We start from the raw sequence: 26,426 nt of genomic DNA on the forward strand, positions 1-26,426 counted from the left end.
TGTTAGAAGCCCCTGAAGCTACCATCTCCGATGTAGGTGCCACCAGTTGTGGAGTTCTCCAACCTACTGGGGGACCCAGAGCCAGAACCTGGTCCCCTCAGAGGTGCATGGAGCCATAGGATATTTATATCAAGTTCTACATTTATGCCACCACGAAGAAAGGCACCAATGGTGGTGCCATTCCTCCAATGTGCACTTAATCAACCCAAGCCACAATTGACCAGTCAGAATTTATTCCGATCCTTCTACTTTATCGCAAGATATGTTGTTCACCCACGAGCTGCAGCTATAGCGCAGATTGAGCTCCTTTATGGAAAGCATGCGGGTCTTCCTGTATGACTAATATATGAGTTGAATGTTGTTCAGTCCCAGTTTGCCGGGACATGGAAAACTTATGCCAGGCCTCTCGGCCATCCCGCTGCCAGTAGTCCCCGCTGCGCCATGGGCCCTATGCTTCTATGGTTCATAGAACTGTATCATTGAAACATGCAAACCTGGTCACCCCTCACACAATTGTGGTCACACTACTACATATTACACACACATCTCCAAATCTAAAGTGTAAGCATTTTCTTCAAGTCAGGTGGTAGTTTAAATTCTTGTTATTAACCTAAGGTTAATGATGCCAATCGCACAAGCAGCTCGATAGTTAATGATCAAACGCAGGTTTTCAGATTCAACACAAAGCACTGCAAATTTAAAGTTCACATGATCAATATAAATCAATGTTTAGTCAAATAAAACACACTGTAACTATCATAATTTATTAACGTGTGAAAAAGGACCGAGGACATACAATCAAACATTTTGAACATCCGCTATATTTATAAATACAGTATTCTATTCTTTAGACTTGTTTTTTTGTTTTTAAAGTTTACATTTGTAAAAGTTTCAAGGTGTTGCTTAGTCGAGAGATTCACAGGTACCTCGCCACCTTTTGTACACCTTGATGAAACAAAGGCCACTGCTTTCATCCAGGAATAATAAATTAAGTTGAATTCTAAGATGGTAAGGGATGGGGTAAGACATGCAGTGCTCCACTCCATGGAAAAAACTTGGCTATATATTATTAACAATTGTGATGAAGGTTAAGTAGGCCAATAAATAAGGTTCTAACTGGTCTGATGCTAACTACTGTACATCTAACTTATACACAATGTTGTGTGATTTCTACAAATACCACATTTACTAAAACTGATATCGGGCAAGATTTAAGATGGGTCTTGTATAATGTACTCCAAAACCCTCACATACTCCATACAATAAATAAACTCACCCAATGAGATCAAGGGCACATGATCATGGTTACAATAATAGTGTGTATTATGCACTAACATCTCTGGATCTGTATTTCCCCAGTTGCCACCCAAACAGGTTGGTACAGTAAGCTTGCAGCCATATGTACAATATGTATGTCCAAGATAGTCTACATACATAATCTGCATAGAAATACCCATCAATATAATGTAAATAGTAACATCACTTCACTGAAGCCCACTTCAGAATGTCTTATCTAGTACTGTAAATCACGTAATGAGACGTTCCTTAAATTCACCCAAGGAATTTAAAAAATCTTCAGAAACAAGTCTGGTTGTTAATTGCATGCAAAATATATGGCATTCAAGTAGTCCCCGCTGCGCAGTGGTATGACATGCGCCTGGCACTTCACGAGTGCTTTGGCCTGGGTTCGGATTGACCAGGTGCCAATCCTTAACTGCAGCCTCTGTTCACCCAGCAGTGAATGGGTACCTGGTTGTTAAACGATTTGGCGGGTCGTATTCCGGGGAAAATTAGGATTAAGGACCTGCCCGAAATGCCATGCATGCTTGTGGCTTTACAAGAATGCAAGAACTCTTATATATATGAATAAATTAATATTTTTCTGCCACCATTTATGTTGCCTAAGAAAAAAACTAAAATAATAGTACAGTACTAATACATTTCTTCATTACCCCCATTTCCCATTTCCATTGTGTGGGGAGGCATTTGAGATCAGTAATGAATATTACAAAAACCTAATAAATTGTTATACACTGTATTACTGTTTCCAGTACATGGTAATAAGCGTGAAAACCTGCCAAGAAATAAATTGCCAAATTTTCATTATAGTAAAACACACACAAATTATGGGATGATTAGTAATTTATTTTGTATTTTTATTTAAAGACAACTAGGTAGACACAAAATTTAGCCTGTGTAAAGTATATTTAAATTATGGAAAAAGTAATGGGAAAAATTGTCTTATTAAAAACTAGCTTTCATGAGGGAATGCAATGAAGGGGAAGGTGGAATTATTTGGCAGAATTTATTGGCAACTTGTGTTTACAATAAGTATTTTCTATATACAGAATATGTACACATACCACACTATAATTAAGCCTTTTACTTAAATCTGAAAACAATTTGTTGTGTTGAAAAAGTGAGGTTAGGCAAATACATTACAGTACTGTGAATCCTACTGTGACTTATTTATTTAGAGAGCTGGATTTAAGAGAGAAATGAGCCAAGTTAGATATTCATGATTCACAGGTAGTATCAGCAATAGATCCTGAAATTCATGGTTACATAATACCTATAGAAATGAACTTTTTAAAATGGAAGAGAACATACGGTATAACCATACAAATACAGTGACACCTCGATTTACGAATGCCCCTCTTTACAAACTTTTCGGGTTACTAGCCCAATTTCTTTGTAAAATCCGAATGGGTTACAAACTTTGCCTCAGGTAACGTAGTTTGTTGATACGCGTATGGCCAACCTACCTCGTGGTGGCACGGCGACTGCGCCTCAGTTCACCAGTGCCTCCCGCCTAATGACAATCGCGCTTGAATTCTTTGTAAAGAATTTCAGTGTTTTTCTGATTTTTGGATATTTGAGCATAAAAGTCATTAATATATATCTTGCCATGGGTCCCAAGAAAGTCAGTGGTAAGATTCATTCCAAGAAAACACATGTGAGGATGACATTAGAGGAAAAACAAGAGATCATTGGTAAACATGAAAATGGTACACGGGTTGTTGAACTAGCTAGGCAGTACAACAAATCAGTGTCAACAATATGCACTGTAATTGTTAAGAAAAAGGACATTATGAGTGCTAAAGTGGCAAAAGGCATATCAACATTCACGAAACAAAGAACACAAACATTTGAGGATGTTGAAAAGTTGTTATTAATTTGGATATACGACAAGAAGTTAGTGGGTGACAGCGTTTCAGAGGCCATCATTTGTGAAAAAGCCAGGCTATTACATGAAGACCTTTTAAAGAAAACCCCCCTGGAACAAGTGATGCAGATACGAAAAAGTTTAAAGCGAGCAGGGGATGGTTTGAGAATTTTAGAAAAAGAAGTGGCATTCACAGTGTTGCGAGAGGTGTGAGTTGGCGGAGAAACACAGCGAAGAACTGACCACCGAAGAAATCCTAGCCCTTCACAAGGAGCAACAAGAGGCAGCTGAGGAAATTTCTTCAGGGGAGGAGGAGGAGAAGGCAGTAGAGAATGTCCCTTTCTCAACAATTGAGAAGTGGTGTAGACTATGGGAAGAAATGCAAACTTTTGTTGAAATGACTCATCCAGAGCAAGCTGTAGTAGGCCATTCCATTAACCTTTTTAAGGACACTATGATGCCTCACTACAGACAAGTGTTACATCGTAGGAAAAAAAAATCTCTATGGAAAGGTTTTTAGTGAGGAAAACAAGCAGTGAGCCACAAGCAGGTCCTAGTGATATACAGGCAAAACGTGCCAGAGTGTACCCCAGAGAAGTCATCACTGCCTGATGTTATAATGGAAGGGGGACTCCCCTTCCAAACACTAACACCTCTTCTCCTTTCCCCCTCATCTTCCATATGCCAACAAGTCATCATAAAAGTAAGCAATAACTTGTACATACTTTAGTACTAAAGATTTGGGTGAATTAGGTATAAAATTTACCTTGAAGTTAATATTTCTGAGAGTATGGAACGGATTAATTCAATTTACATTATTTCTTATGGGAAAATTTGCTTCGTCTCTGGGAATGGATTAAATTCGCAAGCCGAGGTACCACTGTACTGTTAAGATGAATCTCAAAATACACTAACCCTTAAGGGCTGCTTGGACTAAGCATAAATGTTGTCTTGTTCTTTAATTCAGGTGATCCGGATTAACCGCATATTGTTAATAGGAAGTTAAAGTAAATTTTACGAAAGTGAAGTTATTGTGACCCTTGCGAGAAAACTTGAAATTAAGTGATAGCCTAGTGAATTCCGACTAGAAATCCAGATAGATGTTGCCATATTGTCAAGGACTTTCATTGAGGAGTGTTGCCATATAGAAACAGTTAACATTTCCAGACTTTCGTACTCTTAATTCCAATAAACAGTTCATATTCTTTATATGGTGTTCTGTTTCATTCCTTTATCCTCTATGTTTGCCTGGGGCAAGACTGAGTGCTGAATACAAATAAGTAACTAGTAGGCTGGAACAGGTGTACCACTGCACACAGTAAATTTATTTGGCCTTTAATGGAGTTTTGGTCAGATTGGCGACCTTAGGCTATTTCAACTTTTGTGGCAGGCAAGTCGGCAGTGAGAAATCTGGTCCTTGTGTCTGCCGATACACTGATTGTAGACCTGGGAACGGCCGGCTCACCTTACTTGCCACTGGGGCAAGGCCAGGTTTGAGGTACTCTTCCCTGTAAGTGATTAAAGTGTTCACCTTAGTGAATAGTAGCACTGTGAGAAGGGGAGTAAGACCCCAAATAGCGAGAGTGAGCTGCCGTAAGGCCCAGGATGACACATTATTGATTGCATGCTGAAGTTGGAGGAAGAGTCGTCGTCACCACTACAGCAGAGATATTGTCAAAATAATGGGTTGAGAAAATACCAGGGGAAAAGGGAGGAAGCAAGACCATTTAGGACACCAGTAATGCTCATAACATATCCTTGGGAAACATCTTCATATTGTTGAAAGGAGTTTGAGAAAATAATACCAAGTCTCACTTGAAATGAATGACAAGAGAGGAAGTTTTGGTGGAAAAGTGGGAGATTGCAATGATGACCAAAAGAATGTGGTTGGGCTAAAATATTGTATCTCCAAGTGGTGTCTTTGCCTTCGCCAAATAAAAAAGAACTGCAACAATGGAGGAAATCACTGCAAAGACAGTACGAATGTAGACCTCCAAGGCCACCAAGATATGTCATGCTGTGACACTTGCGAAAGTCAAATTGTGAGAGGGAGAAAGAGAGGTAGCGATGATGTTCCAGGAATCACTCGAGAAGCACAGTAACCATACATTTAAAGAGGCTACCCAGAAGATCACTCAACAAGCTGAAAATGTGAGAACATTCCACTGGTCTCCAGATAAACAAGACTCATCTAATCCGACCTCAAATAATTATAAAATAAATAACTACAAGAAGAGACAATTAACATCAGTGGTGTTATTTTGTTTTGTTTAATAACTATGTATTACAGAGTGGAATATGAAAATTCTTGAGCCTCTGGAACCTATTCCTATTTTTTCCATATGTAGTCTAGTTCAACTTATGCAGAATCTGCTTAACACTTTGACGGCTTAACGACTGAACCTCTCGTCACTCCTTTTTCTCCCGATTCCTCACCGACGACGCGGCGCTGAGTCACTCATTAAAATATTTGTTAAAAATTTAAATTTTATCAGATCAATCTGGTAGTGGTTTTAAAATGAGCGCCTTTAGATTGGGCACAATTTAGCACCCATATGTCACTTGAGCAGGACACATATTTTTCCCTTGAATGCACCTCAAGAGGTGCATTGAAAAAAATATTTCTATAAAATCCAATTCTTATCCGATCGACTTGGGGATAATTTAAGCATGTTTGCCATTAAATTTTCGTTTTCTCTAATAGTCACATAGCCTATTTGGGAGAACGGAGTTCGCTTGTATCTTCATGGTAAAGCTATTGTAAAATGTTGACCCAACGAGTGTAATCGACGAAGTTTCTTTATTTGGTGCCGGTCAAACGCATCCTTGTGTGACATTTTATACATATGTTCTTCTAGAACATTCTATTGCGAACATATTGGTACAAAATTTAAGTACGTACATCGAAAATTAAGGTCAGGACAGTGATATACACTTTTCAAAAAGTGTTTCGCCATCTGCCGTTGGGTGTGCCTTAAGAGGTAACACTTCAGCCACTTCCCACACTCTTGCGGGTGGGCCGCGATCATGATTCTACATTTATATGCATATGTCCGCGAAGGGAATTTTATTGTGGTCACAGTGATACCAAAATTAACGACGTAGCACAATTCTGGGATTGATAAACATGAAAAGATCATAAACATTTCAGCGCGGTTTGACGCTCACGGCTAACTATTGCAATAGTTTTTTATTTGTTGCGGGTCTCATGTTGGGTTTGGTGACATTTTACATATATATTCCTCTAGAGCTTTCTCTTGCGAACAAATTGATACCAAATTTAAATACATACATGGAATATTAAGGTGAGCAGACCAAAAAGATTATAAACATTTTTGTGTCGCCGCGCGGTCACCCGAAACGAACGGCACACTCCCAGATCACTCCCAGTATAACTCCAGCGGCCGCGAAAGTGTTAAGTTGACAATCTTATAGTGACATTGTTTTCTTGAACACAATACCTCATTGTAGATGATTTTGTTTTGCCAATACTTTCTGAGTAGTTTCACTCAGTTATGATGTTAATCTGGGGTCCCTGATGGTTGGCAGGCTGGCACACATGCAGAGGCCTGTCAGTGCTGTGGGTCTCTGTGGTTATCTGAGTCAATGCACACAAGACCATTATGGTACTGTATATGCTCATTCAAATATTTTAAGAACATTAGAGGGAAAAAAGTCTATTTTTAAACCTCAAAGGGCTCTGGTCATTTGCAAAAGCACTCAAATCTGTCTTAATTCTATAATTCATGGGATTAAGACAATTTACATGTTTGATCACATCACTTTATAAATAAAAATAAAGGTACTGCAATATACAGTACTGTACTTGGGTACCACACATTCTAACAAGAAAAAACAAAACAAACCATCCGAATATACATTTCAATTCTATGTAAAATGTTAATTTTAATTAATGATTGGATGCACTAAAAATACTTATGACTAGTCAATTCCATGTTCACTACAGACATCATAAACTATTTTAAAATTTTATAATAGTAACATATTCTAATCGAGTATAAAGATAGAAACACTTCATTTATCCATAAATATTTCAATTTCTGCACAAGGTTACAAATTTTTATGTACTTTTGTTTTAGCTGTCAAGGACTTATCCTTGAACAAATCTCCATACAAGAGAGAAATTGTACCTTCAAGACAAAAAATAATTAATGATAATAATAATTCATTATGTCGGGGGACAGGCAGCCAGAGTGTATTTATGTAAGTTAGGTTTATATTGAGGTTTCCCCTCCCCCCCCCAGGTCAAATTACTGACCCTGCCCAAGATGCAACCCCACAACAAGTTGACTAACTCTGGAGTACCTACTTACTGCTAGGTGAACTGGCCCATTAGGTGAAAGGAAATGTGCCCAACCATTTCTGTCTCACCCGGGATTCTCAATTGTTAGTCAAGAACAAACCCGACCGTACTACTGGGACCCCTCAAAAATGTAGTTACTGTTTAAACTTAAAAAAAAAAAAAAATGCATCTATTAACAATTTAATATTTCCAGATGCTCAGCTTTCTTTTTCTACTCAAGAGAAATCCTTCAAAACTCGAGGATCCTTCAAAATTGGAAGAGTTCTATTTTTTAAGAGTCGAGGTAGCAGTGTTAAGACCATCAGCATTGCATATGAAATTTGTGTGAACCTTAAAAGCAACTCTTCGTGAGCAGACAATCACACGTCTGGCATAAACACACCATTACTTTCACTACATGAAGCCCCAAACCAAACAATAATTGACGGCCACCAACATGTAATGCAAGACATCGACACGGGGCAAGTTGACCAGTTGGATATCTCCCTCGGATCCCACCAAGCCCGAGATTATGAAGAAAACGGCTGCAGCTGCATGCATCATGTTGCCACCTGTAAGGACATTGGCTAATATTACACAAATGATAATACACAATTAAAAACAGCGGCAAGACACAAAATAACTGATGACGCAGACAATGATTCACAATAACACTGAAGCCACACACACACATCTGAAAAGAAAGTGATGACATTTTGGTCCATCATGGAGAATTATCAACTTGATAATGGTCCAGGACAGACCATATGTTGTCACTTCCATTCTTTTCAGATGTGGGGGGTTGGGTATCCACCTGGTGATCTAACAGCAATACCACTGGATTTTGTCTTGCAAATATTAGTTATGAATGATTATAACCAGCTACGAGAGAGAGAGAAAAAAAGTTAAATTTACTGAGAAACAGTGTAAATGCAAGATTATATTTACAAGAAAGTTTAAGTGCTGCAAATAACAACGAAATTGATCACTAACTTAGATCATATGGAGGGACAAACCCCCTTATTCTAGTTGCATTGAGATCCGAGATAGAGAGGTTTTTACATTGTGGGTTTATAACATATTTGTATGTTAGAGCAACCAATAAACTTTATATTTCCACATACAGTACAGTATATTAATAACAGAATAACACTGTTATGGCAGTAGTTTTATAGAAATAAATAAAATTATATCAAAAGAAAATGTAACATCTTTGAGGATGTTCAATGCTATCATGACCACCTTCAGATTGGAATACTGTATATTACAGTAAAGAAACAGTACAGAAAATGTTAAAACTGAAAGATTTTAATACTGCATATAATTTACATGAACATATAAATATAAAATGTTTAGATTTGCAGTTTAATAAACCTAACGTAACCTAGCTCTAAAATTACTGTGCAAGTGCTCTTCATCTCGGTTTTTATTGCCAATGCTGAAGTTTCGCTGGACGAAAGTCGTCGGCATTCATGTCTTAAAATATACAGTACATGCATCCATTTAGGCCTCTCTTTTTTTTATTCGACTTATTGATAATCAGCTGATGTTCTACCTACAGTATGGATATATCACATCGAGTTCTAAATGTCTCCTGCGCAGAATTCAAACTTGGACCATTCTGTTGCAAGTAGACTGTGCTCACTACAGAATGCTGTATCACACACACAGGGAAGGAGACTGTATGTGGAAGGTAGCAGATCAATGAAAATTGCCAGAAGCCTCTCCCCTCCCCCCCCCCCCAAAAAAAAGAAAGAAATTTCAATGCATATATTTTCCCAGTGCATCATGCTACCATTTTGCTAGTGGTCAATTTTACTTTGATAGAAAGGAAACCATTGCCAATTTGCCAAGCTAGTCAAAATATAACATTTCTTCATTAGAATGCTTGATACATCATTTTACTTAATATCAACAATGCTGTATAAGCTAGTCAATATCAAATACCCAGAACAGTATGTACTTTGACTCTTGGACAACGGCTATATAAAAATGGTCATTCCTGCATATGTGCACAAAAATACAAACTTAACAAAAAATTTTTTATGATAGAATTATTAATTTGTATGCAAAATGAATGAAAAACACAACAAGTGATTATTTACCTTTTTACTGCATGGAGGCATTCTGAAAGGTTGCACGGTGCCTATGTCATCTGGCATCTGTCAACACACGATGCTGACTTTACTGACGCTGAGGTATGCAAGACACAACTCCTGTGTTCTCCTTGGATGTTGCATTACTTATTCATCACTTGTTTCTCTTTAGTTGCAATAATGTTTGTGGAATTATATGATAAATCATATAATTCACATAACACATGATAATGTTTCAACTGACGAATGATTGACCGATGAAGATTAAGCCACCCAAGAGGTGACACGGGCATGAGTAGCCCGTAATTCAACTGATGATTGGTTTACCTGGTATGCTGTACTTCATTACAACCACACAGAGTAGTGAAAACCATATACACATAATATACAATGGTGTTGGGCTCTGGGCGATGACATAGGGCCTAATTGGCACCATAAGCACAACAATATAGATTGAAAGACAGGCATAAGCCACCAATGTGCCACCAACGGATGACGGCAGTCTCCTATTACATGTATCACATAATATTAGTTCAATGGATGATTGGTTTACCTGGTATTATACCTCATTACAACCAGAGTTGTGAAAACCATATCAACATCATTGGCGTACACATCATGTAATTATGACAGGATTTTATACAATGACCGTATTCACCCAGGAAAAATTTATGATGATAACCGCATTCACATAGTAATATAACCATGAAACGATATGATTTTTTTTTCCATGGGGTCAAGGTAAACTCCATTACATGTACATAGTCATTATATCCTTATTTGCATTATACATGTAAACCTAGACAATAATGGTTCAAATCATCATGTGACAATAACCACATTACCCCACTAATCAACATCTAATAACTGCTGCCTAGGGGTTAAATGAACCCCTTAATATGCAAGGCTTAAAAAATTATCCCTGCACAATGGTTTACTGTACATACCTATCACGGACAATCCAAGTATAGCCGACACAGATGCAGTGCTGACAACGTCTGTTAGCTGGTCCTTGTGGCGACTCTTTAGTGATGAAGTTATAAATGTTGTCACTGCGCTTAACAGGAACAACTGAAAAGAGAAAGTGCAAATTCATTTAGAAGTCGTATGAGTTGCTTCACACTATTAACTCAAAAGTACAGAATGGAGCCTCACATTTAACATCAGTTCCTAAACTCAAGCAGAAGATCATAAGACACACCCGAACAACACAGCCCCCTCCAACCCATGGACAAGACGAGGGGCCCATGTTCCTGATAATACTCCTTCCATCCAGGGTAATCTGGATTAAAAGACCAACCTAGTGGTACAGCTAAGAAATAGGTCATCATGGGTACATCAGTATTTCCATTCCCTTGATACCCAGTTGACACGTAGCTACTGACACCTGGTGGCATGCGAACAGGTGATTAGCAGTGCTCCTTGACATTTGCTTTCATGTTGTGATCATTTTCATGGCTTTTGAATGAAGACAAATGAATCTTTTAGAATAGATGAAGAATTCACTAATGTGTCCCTTGAACCAGTATGACCCTGTGGAGGGGATTTAAAAACATCCAAGCCAATTACAGTAAGCACAAAATGTTGACTTACCTCAACTGTAAACAGTTCTGTTCACAAGAATAGGAGTCAACTACATGAGCTTCTGACTGATGTAGAAACAGTAATGTCTACAATATTCCAATCAGCTAACATCATCTCAATCTTCTTGAGTATCGTTCATTTATTATGCCTAATCAATTTCCCATTCCCATGCCTAATCAATTTTTGAAAAATCAACCACACCTACATTGTGTCTTCTGTATTCACATTTGAATTTGAAACAAAGCAATAAGAAATAAAATGGACACTTACCTGGCTAGCAGTGCTGTATTTATACGTACGACAGATTTCCGCTGCCAAGCAAGGAATACCAATGGCCCGACACAGCCATGAAAAGTTGGTGTGGTACCGCAACACTGATGCGCGGTAACTTGGTAACACTGGAAATTTAAGCAAGTTTCAAAACATATAGCACTGCTTAAAAAAAAAAAACTCTACTGACTATACAGTTAAAGGGTTGACACTGCTTACTGTGAACTAAGTAGCTAGAGTATAAACCAAAATATAGCCATTATCATTTGGAACAACAAGCAAAATATAAATGAGCAAGTATCCAAGTATGGGGGCCTCGTAGCCTGGTGGATAGCGCGCAGGATTCGTAATTCTGTGGCGCGGGTTCGATTCCCGCACGAGGCAGAAACAAATGGGCAAGGTTTCTTTCACCCTGAATGCCCCTGTTACCTAGCAGTAAATAGGTACCTGGGTGTTAGTCAGCTGTCACGGGCTGCTTCCTGGGGGTGGAGGCCTGGTCGAGGACCGGGCCGCGGGGACACTAAAAAAAGCCCCGAAATCATCTCAAGATAACCTCAAGATCCAAAGCAGTGTTTGCATGGATAGAGTAATTATGTAGGGAAGTGACCCGTGCTGCAATTAGTGTACAATTTGTTACCACTCTATGGTCACCTATAAAAGTATTGTTCAAGTTACTGTACATATTAAAATACAATTAATAAGTTTTGGAAAACCGTCTGAATGAAGAGGGGGCATTTTCCTATAAAATTATATCAAAATACATAGATAGTTTAACAACAGTGTTCACAAAGTGTTGGGCCATCTGACTGCCAGAGTTCAGCAAAGGACGATATGCTGCCCATTTGCAAATGAATTTGACCAGTACAGGTCTAGAAATGTTCCGTGGCTAGTATTGTAGAAACCATCAAGAGTTAAAGTCAAATATTACTATATGAGGTAGCATATTGTGTCAGCATTCTTTGGTGTAGAGTGCTACTGTGTTTGGCACCTTTTTTTTTCTGATAGCTTCCCCTCTGACCGAAGACTAGCATTGGCCACTCATGATTGGTGGTTCGTTCCATTGGGAACCAAGGAATGTTCAGATCTGATATTAATATGCAAGATAAAAATATGATTTTATGCTTCCTGCTGGCATTTATAACTGTTTAGATAATCATAGGTTTGGCCAAACACTGGCACTCGGTCTTCAGTGATGCTGATGTTCTGGAGAAAGTTTACTATAAAAAAACTATTTACACAGTAACACACTGTATTACACACTCAGTACTTCGGAAGTGAGTGATAATCAACAAAGAAGTCCATGGTACACAGCGCGACTTCGCTCTCATTGCACCAGGTACAGATAAGATTTTCGCTTCCTGTTCTACGTTCTGTGTGCTTGCAAATAACGCACTCATGTACACCCTTGGCTTTAGTACCTGTAGGTGGTAAGTAGCCAAGCTTGTGAAGCATAAGGTAGTCTTGAAAAGATTATAGGAAAAGATCTATTTGTAAGGTAGTCTTGAAACGATTGCTTTGTAAGGTCCCTCGCTGGAAGAGATTCAGTCATTCAGAAAGAGTGTCAGTCATTCTGGAAGAGATTCAGCTATTCTTGTAAATATATGGAAAACACCACCATGGAAGCCGCTAACACTGTTCATCTATGCTACCTGTATCAGATGCATCATTACTGAACCCAGAAAACAATTCATCTATGTATCATCTATAAAAATTGGAGATGGCAATGGTGGTGCTCAGAGCTACTACTGGATACGCTCGCTATATTATCCTCATCGGTGTTGTATCACTAGCATCTGACCTTTGTGTTAGGTCCTTATTGCATCTAGCTTGATCAATATGATGACCCTTTATGTTCTTCAAACAATAAGGTCTGAATTACACCAACAGAGAGCGATCTTTCAACACCACGTCGGACAGGTGTTTGGGAGCCAGAGGCACATGCACCACCCATGGTTGCTCACTCAGTACTAACCCAGCCAGCAGCCCTAGGGCATTTTGGGAATATTTTCCAAGATGGCTGCCTCTCACTAGAGGACCCAAGAGTTCATTTCGACACAACCTACCGCGCACACATTTTGAATGGGTACAAAATAATCGAAAGGTGTTTTCTCGGTTGGTGCAGTTTCCGGGAAAACTGTGCCAACCGAGTTTGGCGCAGTTTGGCGCAGAACCAAAACTCGGTTCCCAACCGAATTTTCTCGGTTGGCACAGTTTCCCGCCGACTGAGTTTTCTCGTTTGGTGCAGCACAGTGGTTAAGAAGCATGGACAGCCGTGGAAAACCAAAATTAAATTTTAATTTCATGTTTCTTTTAGATATTTTTCATACTGGGTAAGCACCAGTGACTGGGTGAGCACCAGTGACATTACACTATTGAAGAAGTGACTCTTGCTATAACTGGTGTGAGGGAGGGAATTGTAAGGGATATGTCTCCCTTATTCTAAGAAGGCATATGAAATACTGTAGATATATACACTCCCTCATTAAAGACATATGACTTTTTCTCTCGCACAGGGTGCATGAAAAGCATATACAATACCTCCCTTCACCCTCATAAGGTGCATAGAAGACATATGCCTTCCTCCCCTCCCCTCACAGGATGCATGAAAGATATATGCTTCCCTTTCTCTCACAGGGTACATGAAAGCATATGCCTTCCCTTGACAAGACATATGAAGAGGCTTGTATCTACTGAATATAAGGTTTCATCTTGGATTACACAAACCTTTTCACATAAATCATACTTAAAACTTAGAAAATGCAAGTCAGGAGGTAACAGGAGGTTATATTGTAATAAAAATCAATAAATTGTTAAATTAATGTGTAGCATACTGCACCAGAATATAGAAATATTAAATCAATTTTATTGAAGTACTACATAGTATGACCATACTCACGAGCAGCAAATCTAACTACACCAAGTGTAGCTGCCATCGTCACAAGCATGAACCACCATTTGCCAAATTGGTGTTCTGAATGAGAATCCTCGTGCAGCATCCGGAAGCCCCAAACAGCAGACAAGGCCAGAACAAAGTCTGACAATGCAGTTGAGAGTTGCCTCTTCATCAGTGCCATCTGTCAAATTCAGTCCAAAATAATATTTTTAAATAACCCTTAAACAGCTGAGTTAATTAAAAGTCCTGCATGATGGTGCACATGACAAAAAAAAAAATCACAAAACTAATAAAATTTGACAGAAATGTAAGGTATTGGAAGGGTACATAAATTACATTTATGATTAAAAATGTTATTTTTAATTATTAAATTAAATAATTAATAAATATTAAAAATTATATTTGGCGAGTTATATAAATTAGTTAATACCAAAACATAATGAACAAGGTAAATTTTGTAGTGCGAGTGGACAAGGCATTTGTAAGCAGAGAATAAGTTTTATAACATAACAAAATTAGGTGAACTTGACAAGGGTCCAGGACGGACCGACACATCCTCACGCTCCTTCTCTTCCTATGTGTGGGTTGGGCATTAGAAATTTGTAATGACACAGGCAGTATATACATCATATGATACAGTTACAAAGTTAAACAATGCCTCATAGATCTGGAGGTAATGTATGATTAAATGCAAACACAAGGACTGAATAAGATGGTGTGCTTAGACAGACCCAAAATAAAATTGTTAAATGAAATGAGATGTTAAGGAAAGAAAGAAAGAGAGCAACAGTAATTGTGGTAATATGTAAATAAAATTATAAGTTATAAATAAAACAGTGTGATGAGGTGGGGTATGGTCATGTTGTATATCTGCACTTTGACAAGGAACACTTAATTGTTAACATCACTGAGTGAAATTCTAATTTCAACCTGTCATATGAAGGGCAACAACCAAAAGAGCCTGTCTCTAAAGAAATTTAACCACATCTAGATAATTTTCCACACCCAAGCCCCTTAATCTCCTTTTCAAAGGAAAAAAGGCCCATATTTTCTGGCCAAAAAACTCTGCAACTGGAAATACAAAAATGAGCACAGAATTTGGTTTTTAATATGCTGAGTGGTTGTACAATTTTGGAATACATTTCACGGGTTGACCCAACTGACACTTGGGTCAGATTCCAATATGGTGTCAGACATCTGTCAGAAAGATAGGATCGAATGCAGTTTAGAGCACAGTCTCGGATTCCATAGTGGTGAAGTTTAAGTAAGAAGTAGTTATGGTTTCCAGTATTAAAGACCTTTCTCAGGTCAATGAAGAGGCCACTTGGGAACTTATTTTTGTCAAGGGCTGTGTAGATTATATTAACCAGACTAATAATGGCATCATTGGTACTCTTTTTGGGAACAGAATCCAAACTGGGCCGGGACTTAATATGTTGAATTTTACAAGCTAGGAGTAGAGCTGTTTGTAAATAATTTATTCAAATTTTTTTATAGTATTGACAGATTTTATATTAGTCAGCAATTCTTTATGTCAGCTGTATTGCCTCCTTTATGAACTGGTGTCACTCTGGCTATTTTTAAGGATTTCATGACAGTATGACATTCTTAAGAGATATGATGAACAGCAGAGATATGGGGTGGTGCAAGGGCATGACCGGTACTCTTATACATCATAGTTGCTATTTCACTAATGTTTCCAGCTTTGGTTTTATGCAAGTTTTAAGTTATGGACTTAAGCCATGGATATTTTTGCCAGAAACGCTATGCGTATTAGTAGTTTTTGGTATTGTATGTACTAGTTCTATCTATAAATCCAACATTATGTTTGTAACTCATCTAATGTATATGTATTTTTAGGTGAATAAACATTGTGATTTTGATTTGATTTTGATGTGTGTCGGGCTGACTTGTCCTCCCAACACTGGCTCACCTTGAGACTCGTCCAGCAACAATCAGGCGTCTCACCTGCCCCACATGACACATACAATCAGTCACCCAGATATATGACAACAGTACACTCCGAGTCTCTTCCTGTAAACCTCCCCAGAGTTGTTAATTTAGCCTCTCCCAGAGTCTACCACGGGAGGCGACGGTCATCACAACAATGGCGGGGACAAGTTTCCCCGGCACCAGGCTCCCACCTTCTCCAGAGATGTAGTGAGACATCTTTCGTCTTTATAACCTCATTACCATGCGAATGAAATATAAAACGATATCTATCTCTCTATTGATATGTTCTACCAATAATTACAGGTGTGATTTACGAAGCTTGCTCAGTTTTGTCCTGGTAATTAGTGCTGCGGTACATTTTCAGTCCCACTAAGATCCTGGCAAAGGTATAGGTTTTTCAGCTATTAGACCTCAAGTATAGGTATTATAACTCTTAATGAGCAGCTATTATGACTATAAATAAACATCTATTATAACTATCAATAAGCAGCTATTAAATCTCTTATTAAAACTCTCATTAAACATGTATTTTAACTTTCAAAAGGCAGATATATGAACGCTATAAGAAGCACTCTAAATAATTAAGACGCTATTATAACTCAAAAAGCAGTATAACTAAAAAGCAGCTATAATATTATTATTATTAAAATGCAGCTATTTTTTCCTTATTAAAGTAGGCATTTATACCTGACGCCTCTACATGGGTTATTCTTTATCAATTAAACTGACGCCTCTAACACTGGTGGCCTCGGCGAGGACAGAAAGACGGCTGCTTGTCAAAGTTCCCACCATTTCAAATAGTTTCGTTATTTTCAAATATTTCTTTCCAGAGTGGTTCCTTTTTAACAATAATAATCTATTATATTAGGAGTATGCATTATTGATTTTGTTAGGTTAGGTTTGTTCAAATTGCTATTTTAGTTTTGAATCAAAGTAAACAAAAAAATAAACCATATATAATGCAATAGAAAGCCGTATTATTCCATAAGAAATAGTATTTGAAAATAAAATATTTCAGGAAAATTCGGCTTCGAACAATGCTTCTCGGAGCATTGTTCGACAAATCCCGGTAGTTCAGTCAGATTCGTTCTCGACGCACAATCGAGAATTCCGGGTTCGAATCCCGGCGGGACAGAAGTGGTTGGGCACATTTCCTTTCACCTAATGCCTCTGTTCACCTAGCAGTAAGTAGGTACTCAGTAGTTAATCAGCTTGTTGTGGGGGTTGCATCCTTCGGCCTTGGGGGGGGGGGGGGGGGGGAATCTTCGATAAAAGCCAAAACGTGTATGAATGCAGTCTGGCTTCCTGTCCCCCGACATAATGAATTATTGTTATTAAATAATCGAACGTCATCAATTGGGAGTCATGTAAACGGTTTTTAATTAAAAGCAAGGGATTAGGCGGCTGGATTAACGAGCATTTCGCCTTTGTTGATGAGGACAGGCTGATTCTTGACGATGGCCGTCAAGCTAAACCTGAAACGACTATAGTCGCCGCTGCTTCGCTGTCTTGAATGACTCCTCATTCTTCATGTTCGGTGATCCGAACATGACGCAAGGTCCGGGTCAACCGTCAGTATAACACCGGCAGAGGACCAGTGAGGATGTGAGTAGATAGCGCACATGGAGTTACTTATCGACGACTGAAGGTAATATTCTGTAAACTTTGTGTGGGAGGCCATGAAGGTCGTGCGAGTTATGTATCTGTAAGGTGAAGTATTAATGGTGGCAGTTTTTCTTACTGTTGAGATCCAATGTGTATGGAGCTAGCCTGGTGTTATTGTTTTTTTTATATTTTTAGAAAAACAAAAACGGAAGGCGTTGGTCATGTTTTTAAGGACTGTGTTTAGGCAAGGAAACTGATAACGTGCAATTAGTTCATCTAGTCTAATAAGATACCTTATGTAGGCTGTAATAAGAGTATGGGAAGGGTGTGTAATATTACCATGGTGGTTCATATTAATCTACTGGTATTGACGAGTGCCTTTTAACAGCATGGATTCCATGCCAGGCAACAACTCCGGAACTAGGCAACAACCTAGGTCTGGTCGCCGGCGGATCCTGGCTGTAAACCACGTCCATCCTTAATATTGGGTTCAGTGCAGTTTTGTTACTCTCCCATTGGCCACAAACGTGTACTGTTAGTATCTGCCCAGCGGTAGTAGTTTGACAAGTTTTAAGCAGACATGAGGAAACTTCTCCGGATAGGACGGTCGCTTATATAATAGTGCTTCAAAAATTTGCGTTAGACTACCCGGAAATTGAGGTTCAAAATATTGGGCGTTTAGTCACGTGATACCTGGTTGATACCTGGTTGATGGGGTTCTGGGAGTTCTTCTACTCCCCAAGCCCGGCCCGAGGCCAGGCTTGACTTGTGAGAGTTTGGTCCACTAGGCTGTTGCTTGGAGCGGCCCGCAGGCCCACATACCCACCACAGCCCGGTTGGTCCGGCACTCCTTGGAGGAATAAATCTAGTTTCTTCTTGAAAATGTCCACGGTTGTTCCGGCAATATTTCTTATGCTTGCTGGGAGGACGTTGAACAACCGCGGACCTCTGATGTTTATACAGTGTTCTCTGATTGTGCCTATGGCACCTCTGCTCTTCACTGGTTCTATTCTACATTTTCTTCCATATCGTTCACTCCAGTACGTTGTTATTTTACTGTGTAGATTTGGTACTTGGCCCTCCAGTATCTTCCAGGTGTATATTATTTATATCTCGTCTTCTTTCTAGTGAGTACATTTGGAGGGCTTTGAGACGATCCCAATAATTTAGGTGCTTTATTGCGTCTATGCGTGCCGTATGTGTTCTCTGTATTCCCTCTATTTCAGCAATCTCTCCTGCTCTGAAGGGGAAAGTGAGTACTGAGCAGTACTCAAGACGGGACAACACAAGTGACTTGAAGAGTACAACCATTGTGATGGGATCCCTGGATTTGAAAGTTCTCGTAATCCATCCTATCATTTTTCTGGCTGTCGCAATATTTGCTTGGTTATGCTCCTTAAACGTTAGGTCGTCATTGTTATTCCCAAATCCTTTACATGCTGTTTTCCTACTATGGGTACATTTGATTGTGTTTTGTACTGTATTATGTTTAAGGTCCTCATTTTTACCGTACCCGAGTACCTGGAATTTATCACTGTTAAACATCATGTTATTTTCTGATGCCCAGTCGAAAACTTTATTAATATCAGCTTGAAGTTTTTCAATGTCTTCAGCCGAGGTAATTTTCATACTGATTTTTGTCATCTGCAAAGGATGATATGAAGCTGTGACTTGTATTTTTGTCTATCTGATATGAGAATAAGGAAAAGCAGCGGTGCAAGGACTGTACTCTGAGGTACAGAGCTTTTAACTGCACTTGGACTAGATTTTATATGGTTGACCGTTACTCGCCGAGTCCTGTTTGACAGAAAACTGAGTATCAAGCGTCCTACTTTACCGGTTATTCCCATTGACTTCATTTTGTGTGCTATCACGCCATGGTCACATTTATCGAGCCGTGTATATCACATCAGCATTCTGTTTTTCTTCTAATGCCTCTGACTTTGTCGTAGTGCTCAAGTAGCTGGGAGAGGCACGATCTTCCCGCTCGAAATCCATGTTGGCCTGGGTTGTGAAGGTCATTGGTCTCCATGAAATTGGTGGCCTGACTCCTAATCACTCTCTCAAATACTTTTATGATGTGCGATGTTAGTGCAACTGGTCTATAATTCTTTGCCAATGCTTTGCTCCCTCCCTTGTGTAGAGGGGCTATGTCTGCTACTTTAAGTGCATCTGGTATCTCCCCCGTGTCCAAGCTCTTCCTCCACACTATACCGAGTGCCTGTGCTACCGGCACTTTGCATTTCTTTATAAATATTGAATTCCACGAGTCTGGACCTGGGGCCGAGTGCATGGGCATGTTTTCAATTTCTTTCAAAATTTAGTGCGCTCGTGTTTATATCAGATATATTTACAGGGGTTTGAATATCCCGCATAAAGAAATTGTCTGGATCTTCCATCTTCGTGTTTATTGGAGTGCTAAACATGTCCTCATACTGCTTTTTTAGGATTTTACTAATATCTTTGTCATCCTCCGTGTATGAACCTTCACTTGTACGAATAGGTCCAATACTGGCAGTGGTTTTTGCTTTTGATTTCGCATATGAGAAGAAATATTTTGGATTAAAAATATAAATGGATTAAAATTTTGGATATTTTGGATTTAAATTATTCCTTTGACGGGAAATTCGTGTCTGCATAAGCAGTTCCGTTATTTTTTTCCTGCGTTTATAGTGTCGTCTGCGTTCTCTTTCTACGTTAGATCTCTTTCTGGCTTTCCTCAAAGGAACATGTTTCAGACAGACTTGATACGCTTCTGAAGTCAGTTTTTCTATTCCTTCTGTAGGACTTGTATTACTTAGAACAGTTCCCCATGGAATGTTTGTAAATTCCCTGTTTATTATCTCCCAGTCTATCCTTTTATTATTAAAATTGAATTTACTGAATAGCCCCTCTCGCTTTATCAACGTTTTAGGTCTATTCTGAGTATTGATGGTCGTTTGCACTTCAATGAGCTTGTGATCTGAGTATGTGGTATCTGATATCGTAATGTTTCTGATAATGTCTTCATTGTTCGTAAAGACCAGATCTAGAATATTTTCATTTCTCGTTGGCGCCGATATCTGCTGATTGAGTGAAAATTTGTCACAGAATCTAAGTAGTTCTCTAATCTGTGGTTGGTTAGGTCCTGATAGATTTCCTGGTATATTATTGTTTGCTATTTTCCACCTGAGACTAGGCAAGTTGAAGTCGCCTAGGAAGATAATATCAGGTATCGGGTTCTCCAAATTATCAAGGCTATTCTCTATTTTGCTTATCTGTTCTGTGAATTCCTCAGCCGTTGCATCTGGCGGTTTGTATATTAGAATAATCACTAAATTTATTTTCTATATTTTTAATCCCAGTACCTCTACCACCTCATTTGTAACGTTTAGGAGCTCCGAGCATACAAGGTCTTCCCTAATATACAGACCCACTCCTCCATGTGACCTAATTTTCCTATCACACCTGTATAGGTTATATCCTGGAATCCAGATCTCACTGTCCAACAATTCCCCTGCATGGGTTTCTGTGAAAGCTCCAAATACTGCATTTGACTCCGTGAGGAGGCCATTTATGAACTGTACTTTGTTTGTTGTTTGTTCTTGTTTTCAGTCCTTGTATGTTAGCAAAGATTAATGAGGTTACTCTATTAGTGATAGTTTGAATGGGAGACTTTTTCGGCAAGCCCATTATGCGTGGACATAATTTTGTTCTGACCAGTACTGATTGTTGTAGGGCAGTTGTCTGTCATAGTTGTAGTTCCCTTTCGGTGGGTAATTGTATCTGTAATTCTGGAATGCAAGTGGATCTGACATCCAGTTCCATACTCTCCATGCTGCTCCTTTTGAATTCTCTGCCGGTCTGGTATAAAAAATTTTAGTTTCCTCCAAATTCATTATCCTGCTTGCCACTCTTTATGTAGCGTTCCGTGCCTTTCTCGTGAAAGTGTGGGCAGCTGAGTTTGCGAAATTTTTGGAAGAAAACTATCCAAGGTAACTGGCAGAAGTGGAGGCCGTTTTGACAGTGTTAAAGGATTGGTTGATGGTACTGTTTATAGTCAAAATAGTCTGTACGTATAATGGGTGCGCAATCTTTTGTTGGTCTTCAGTGAAGTGTTTACCAGTGCTTTGTGGTGGGGGGCGGGGTAGACTAGCTTGCGCACTATGTATTGGATACCACAGTGCTATTAAAAGAATGAAATAGGATCAGTAGCTTATTAATTGGGTCTGCTAAATTATTTAAATATCTTTAAATATAAAAGGCAATGTAATATAATTATCGAGAGAAACTGCTAATCCAGTATCACTTTATTGCACTTAGAATTGGTAAGTGTCTCCACTGTTCAGCATAGTCCAGCAACGCTGACAGCCGTGGGTGGAGGCGAGGCTACGAGTGATGAGGCTACGAGTACTCCACTAAGTCAGTGTGGATAGTCAGGTAATGTTTAATGTCTTTATCAATACTCTTTGAAACTATTACTTTGTAGAGCAAATATTTACATTTGTACTAAACTTTTAAATGGAATGCAAATGAGTTGTCATTTAATTTGAACTTCATAATTATTTGCAAAATGAGTACAGAATTTTTGTAGTTCAAATATTTTAAAATGCATTAGGAATAGAATGTTCTGATATTAATTTTATACTTAAGCATGTTAGCCAAGAGATGAGATCTGCAATAACACATGCAAGAGGCCAAAACAATAAGGTTGCACTAGTTCTAAATGTGCATAACTGGTAAACACTGTACAAAGTAAAATTATGCAATCAGACTTGAACCTAAAGCAAGTTTCTGTGCATGCCTTTTAGTTAAAACATTACGAGCATAACTTTGAGATGAAGTATTTAAGATTTTAGAGCAAGTAGAGGTGGTGTAAGTAAGAGCCAAAGTTAATCAAATGCAGAAAAAGCAAGATGTCTGAAATATTATTATTATTTTGCAGCCCCAGCAGACGGTATGAGCGATGTTTGTAACTGCTGCTAAGTCAACAATACTTGGAGGCACTACAACGACGTCTGCAACACCATCGTTTCCCCCTGACCAATCACCATACATACAACCACGAGACTTTAAGTCAAAGTTCGGCAGGAAACGATTCTTTCTCAACGCTCTGGACGGCAAACCCCAATGGTCTGCCCCAATTGCTGCCTGTTCTCTCGACTCAGATGCTCGGCATTCCGATCACAGTCTGCAATATCAGTGAACTGATGCTCTGCGACACCCTTCCTACGGACTCCCACCTGCATGCATTGACATTCGGCCAAGACTCATGCCTCCCGGGACACAAGGCCTGTCACAGCCCCGCCAACTCGATGGACACGGCTGCTTCCTAGGTGATTCTGCCCCCCCCCCCCTCCCAGCCAGGCTTAACCTCCCGTGTTCAGTGTTCTTAACCCCAAAGGACGTCCTTACTAGTGCAGGGAAGTGTCTTGCTTAGGATGTTGAGGTTGGGGGGTTATCTTTAGGTTACCTTGAGATGATTTTGGGGCTTAGCGTCCCCGCGGCTCGGTCCTCGACCAGGCCTATCTGGGTATCGTGGATATTCGACCAACAATGTCACGTATTTCTAAAAATACATGATTGATGAAGATTAAGCCACTCAAAAGGTGGCACGGGCATGAATAGCCCGTAAGTGGTGGCCCTTTTGAGCCATTACCAGTATCATTAGCCGATACTGGAGATCTGTGGAGGTGCGACTGCACCCTGCGTGACGGGAGGTGTCTGCCCCGTGAACAAATACATGGACAGCCGAATTGACTTGTTTCATGAACTCTTCGATGCCCACTAATTACACAAGTGAACATACACTACATAATGGCAGCAAGTCATCCATAAACTCCAATGTACGACTGCCTTAATACATGCATTACCAAGGAGACTACAAGCCCTACCTCGTTCCAACACTTAACCCTGAACAGAAACCAAAATGTTTTGTCAAAAACATAATACTAGCCTTTAGCACACCAGACCTCGTCTAGGAACTACACTAGACAAACATTGCCGACGCGTATCTCACACCAGAGACGCCCTAGAAATGTACCCCATTGACGCAGGCGCAACAATTAACTGGCACACTGACGCAGGAACAACAGACTTTTGAACCCAATACATGCATGTTCATGCTTACAACATTGCACATTTTATATACCACCATTTTCCCCACATGGAACACATTCACTCTATTGTATCATCATATCCATAGACACTTTGTTGACTGTGGGTTCCTAAGTTACTTTTAATCCCACTCGGACTGAAAAGTTGCTGCACCTTCTTAGGCTGCTGCCGCTCGCCTTGCTGCTTTGTCCTGTGGTTGGACACCCTGGATTGGGTGTCCCAAAAACGCCCTGCTAAATGCCAGCGTTGGCACTGTTTACTCGCACTGTTAATTGCGACTAGTGTTCGGGACTTCCAACACTGCCTTGAGGATATATATATCCTCATAGAAAGGCCCTGGGCCTCAAGGCTATCTTGTGGAATGACTTATCCCCCCCCCTTGTGATCGTTGTCTTGGCTCTTCGTATTGGTAAGATCACTTTTGATAGTAGGACTCTCCCATCATGTCATTGTCAGTGCCCGTTGCTGTGTTCAGGAGTACATTCCCTTCGCTACGCCTATGCAATAGGTGTTGGTAGTTTAGCCATGGTTCTTGCAGGAGCAGGTGCGGTGTTTTCCTTTGCCCCTTGTGTGGTGAATGCTGGACATTATCGTACTAAGTGTTCTCAAGCTCTTTGCATCAACTGCGGGGAGGCCCACCTTGACTTGTTTGTTCCTCCATTATAAGTTTGAACACGAGGTCCTCTCCTTGAAGCATCGAGATCGTATTTCTCTGAGAGCTTTGGCGCCAGGTCCATTGGCTTGACTCTTCTATTACATGTGCTCGTGCGTTGCGCTACTCTTCTCCACCCTTCTTCCCTTAAATTGTTTTCATTCCCGTGAACCCCGACACCTCTACTAGCTTCCCTTCTGCACCTGTCGATTCTATGGCCTCTAAGTTTTCCTCTTGCATCTCCGACCGTCCAGTCCACCCCTCCTTCCCGTTCGTCTCCTTGCCCGGTTAGCGTCGCTTCTCTACCGACTCCTTTTTCCTCTGCCTACAGTCTCTTCGATGTCGTCTTTCTTCTCGATGTCTTTTTGTCCCTCCTCCGAATCTGTTTCCTGCTCTCGTTCCCCCACTCCATCTGAGTATCGCTACTGGCACGGCCGTGTCTCAGAAATGGAAACCTGGTTCCTCCCCAGCGGGTAAGGCGGCTTCCCACCATTTCCTCTCCCGTCTCGGTTGATCTGGCTATGGTGGTTCCCGCGGTCCTTGATTCTGCCTCTAGTTCTGTTCCTGGTGACGTGTTCCCTGCCGTTTGTCGGTTGGCCCGTTCTCCCTCGACCGCCCTTCCTCTACTGACCCTGTCAGCTCGCCTCGGCTTTTTCCTCCAAAACTTGAAACCCCTCCCCCCTACCATCTTTGCTGGATTTATTCCCCCCCCCCTCCCCTGTCTCCTTCCCCCCCCTCCCCTGTCTCCTTTCCCCCCCCCTCCCCTGTCTCCTTTCCCCCCCCCTCCCCTGTCTCCTTTCCCCCCCCCCCTCCCCTGTCTCCTTCCCCCCCCCTCCCCTGTCTCCTTTCCCCCCCCCCCTCCCCTGTCTCCTTTCCCCCCCCTCCCCTGTCTCCTTTCCCCCCCCTCCCCTGTCTCCTTTCCCCCCCCTCCCCTGTCTCCTTTCCCCCCCCCCTCCCCTGTCTCCTTTCCCCCCCTCCCCTGTCTCCTTTCCCCCCCTCCCCTGTCTCCTTTCCCCCCCCCTCCCCTGTCTCCTTTCCCCCCCCTCCCCTGTCTCCTTTCCCCCCCCTCCCCTGTCTCCTTTTCCTCCTCCCCCCCTCCTCCCCTGTCTCCTTTTCCTCCTCCCCCCCCCTCCTCCCCTGTCTCCTTTTCCTCCTCCCCCCCTCCTCCCCTGTCTCCTTTTCCTCCTCCCCCCCCTCCTCCCCTGTCTCCTTTTCCTCCTCCCCCCCCCTCCTCCCCTGTCTCCTTTTCCTCCTCCCCCCCCCTCCTCCCCTGTCTCCTTTTCCTCTTCCCTATCCGGGTTCTCAACGCCGTCCCCGCCACGGCCGCACTCGCACGATCCCTTCCCGTAATAATACTTCCAACGCCTTGTTTGGTCCCGCTATGTGGGCTAAATACTTTGATCTCCACCATCTGGATTCTTCTACTCCTGACGATTTCTCCCTCCATAAACCCTTCGTTGATTCAGTAGATGCCACTGTTACTTTTACTCCACCAGTTACGGTACGCGTGTCGTCGCTGCTCCTCCTCAGGATGCAGCTATTCGCTTAGCCGCGTTGTCCTGCATTGGAGACCCCCTGTTAGGGTCTCCAAAAACGCTCGGTTAAATGCCAGTGTTGGCACTGTTCTCCTCCTACACCATGTTGCAACTGGTGTTTGGGACCTCAAAGATTGCCATGAGGATATTAAATATATCCTCGAAGCCCAAGGCCATTCTGTCCTCCAGGTACACACATTTACTCGACCCCCTCGTGGTCGTCGCTGTCAGCCCCTTCGCGTTGTAAAAATCACCTTTGATAGTAGGGCCCTT

The 26,426-nt window shown here is 40.7% G+C and overlaps 1 protein-coding gene and 1 long non-coding RNA gene across 2 annotated transcripts; one reads left to right on the plus strand and one right to left on the minus strand.

The window, feature by feature from the left end:
• Nucleotides 1-750: 750 nt before the first annotated feature.
• LOC123775102 (uncharacterized) lies at nucleotides 751-16,446 on the minus strand. The gene is made up of 5 exons (XM_045769965.2): nucleotides 16,246-16,446; nucleotides 14,316-14,493; nucleotides 11,420-11,547; nucleotides 10,513-10,636; nucleotides 751-8,041 (listed from the first exon to the last, which is right to left on the minus strand). The coding sequence occupies exons 2-5, from the start codon at nucleotides 14,491-14,493 to the stop codon at nucleotides 7,884-7,886; spliced, it is 588 nt and encodes a 195-aa protein (XP_045625921.1). The 5' UTR covers nucleotides 16,246-16,446; the 3' UTR covers nucleotides 751-7,883.
• Nucleotides 16,447-17,789: 1,343 nt separating this feature from the next.
• LOC123774929 (uncharacterized) lies at nucleotides 17,790-24,438 on the plus strand. The gene is made up of 3 exons (XR_006775011.2): nucleotides 17,790-17,913; nucleotides 22,173-22,289; nucleotides 22,795-24,438. It is a non-coding gene; the product is annotated as an uncharacterized lncRNA (long non-coding RNA).
• Nucleotides 24,439-26,426: the final 1,988 nt, after the last annotated feature.

This window comes from Procambarus clarkii, chromosome 92, assembly GCF_040958095.1.
Source record: "Procambarus clarkii isolate CNS0578487 chromosome 92, FALCON_Pclarkii_2.0, whole genome shotgun sequence".
Classification (NCBI taxonomy): domain Eukaryota; kingdom Metazoa; phylum Arthropoda; class Malacostraca; order Decapoda; family Cambaridae; genus Procambarus; species Procambarus clarkii.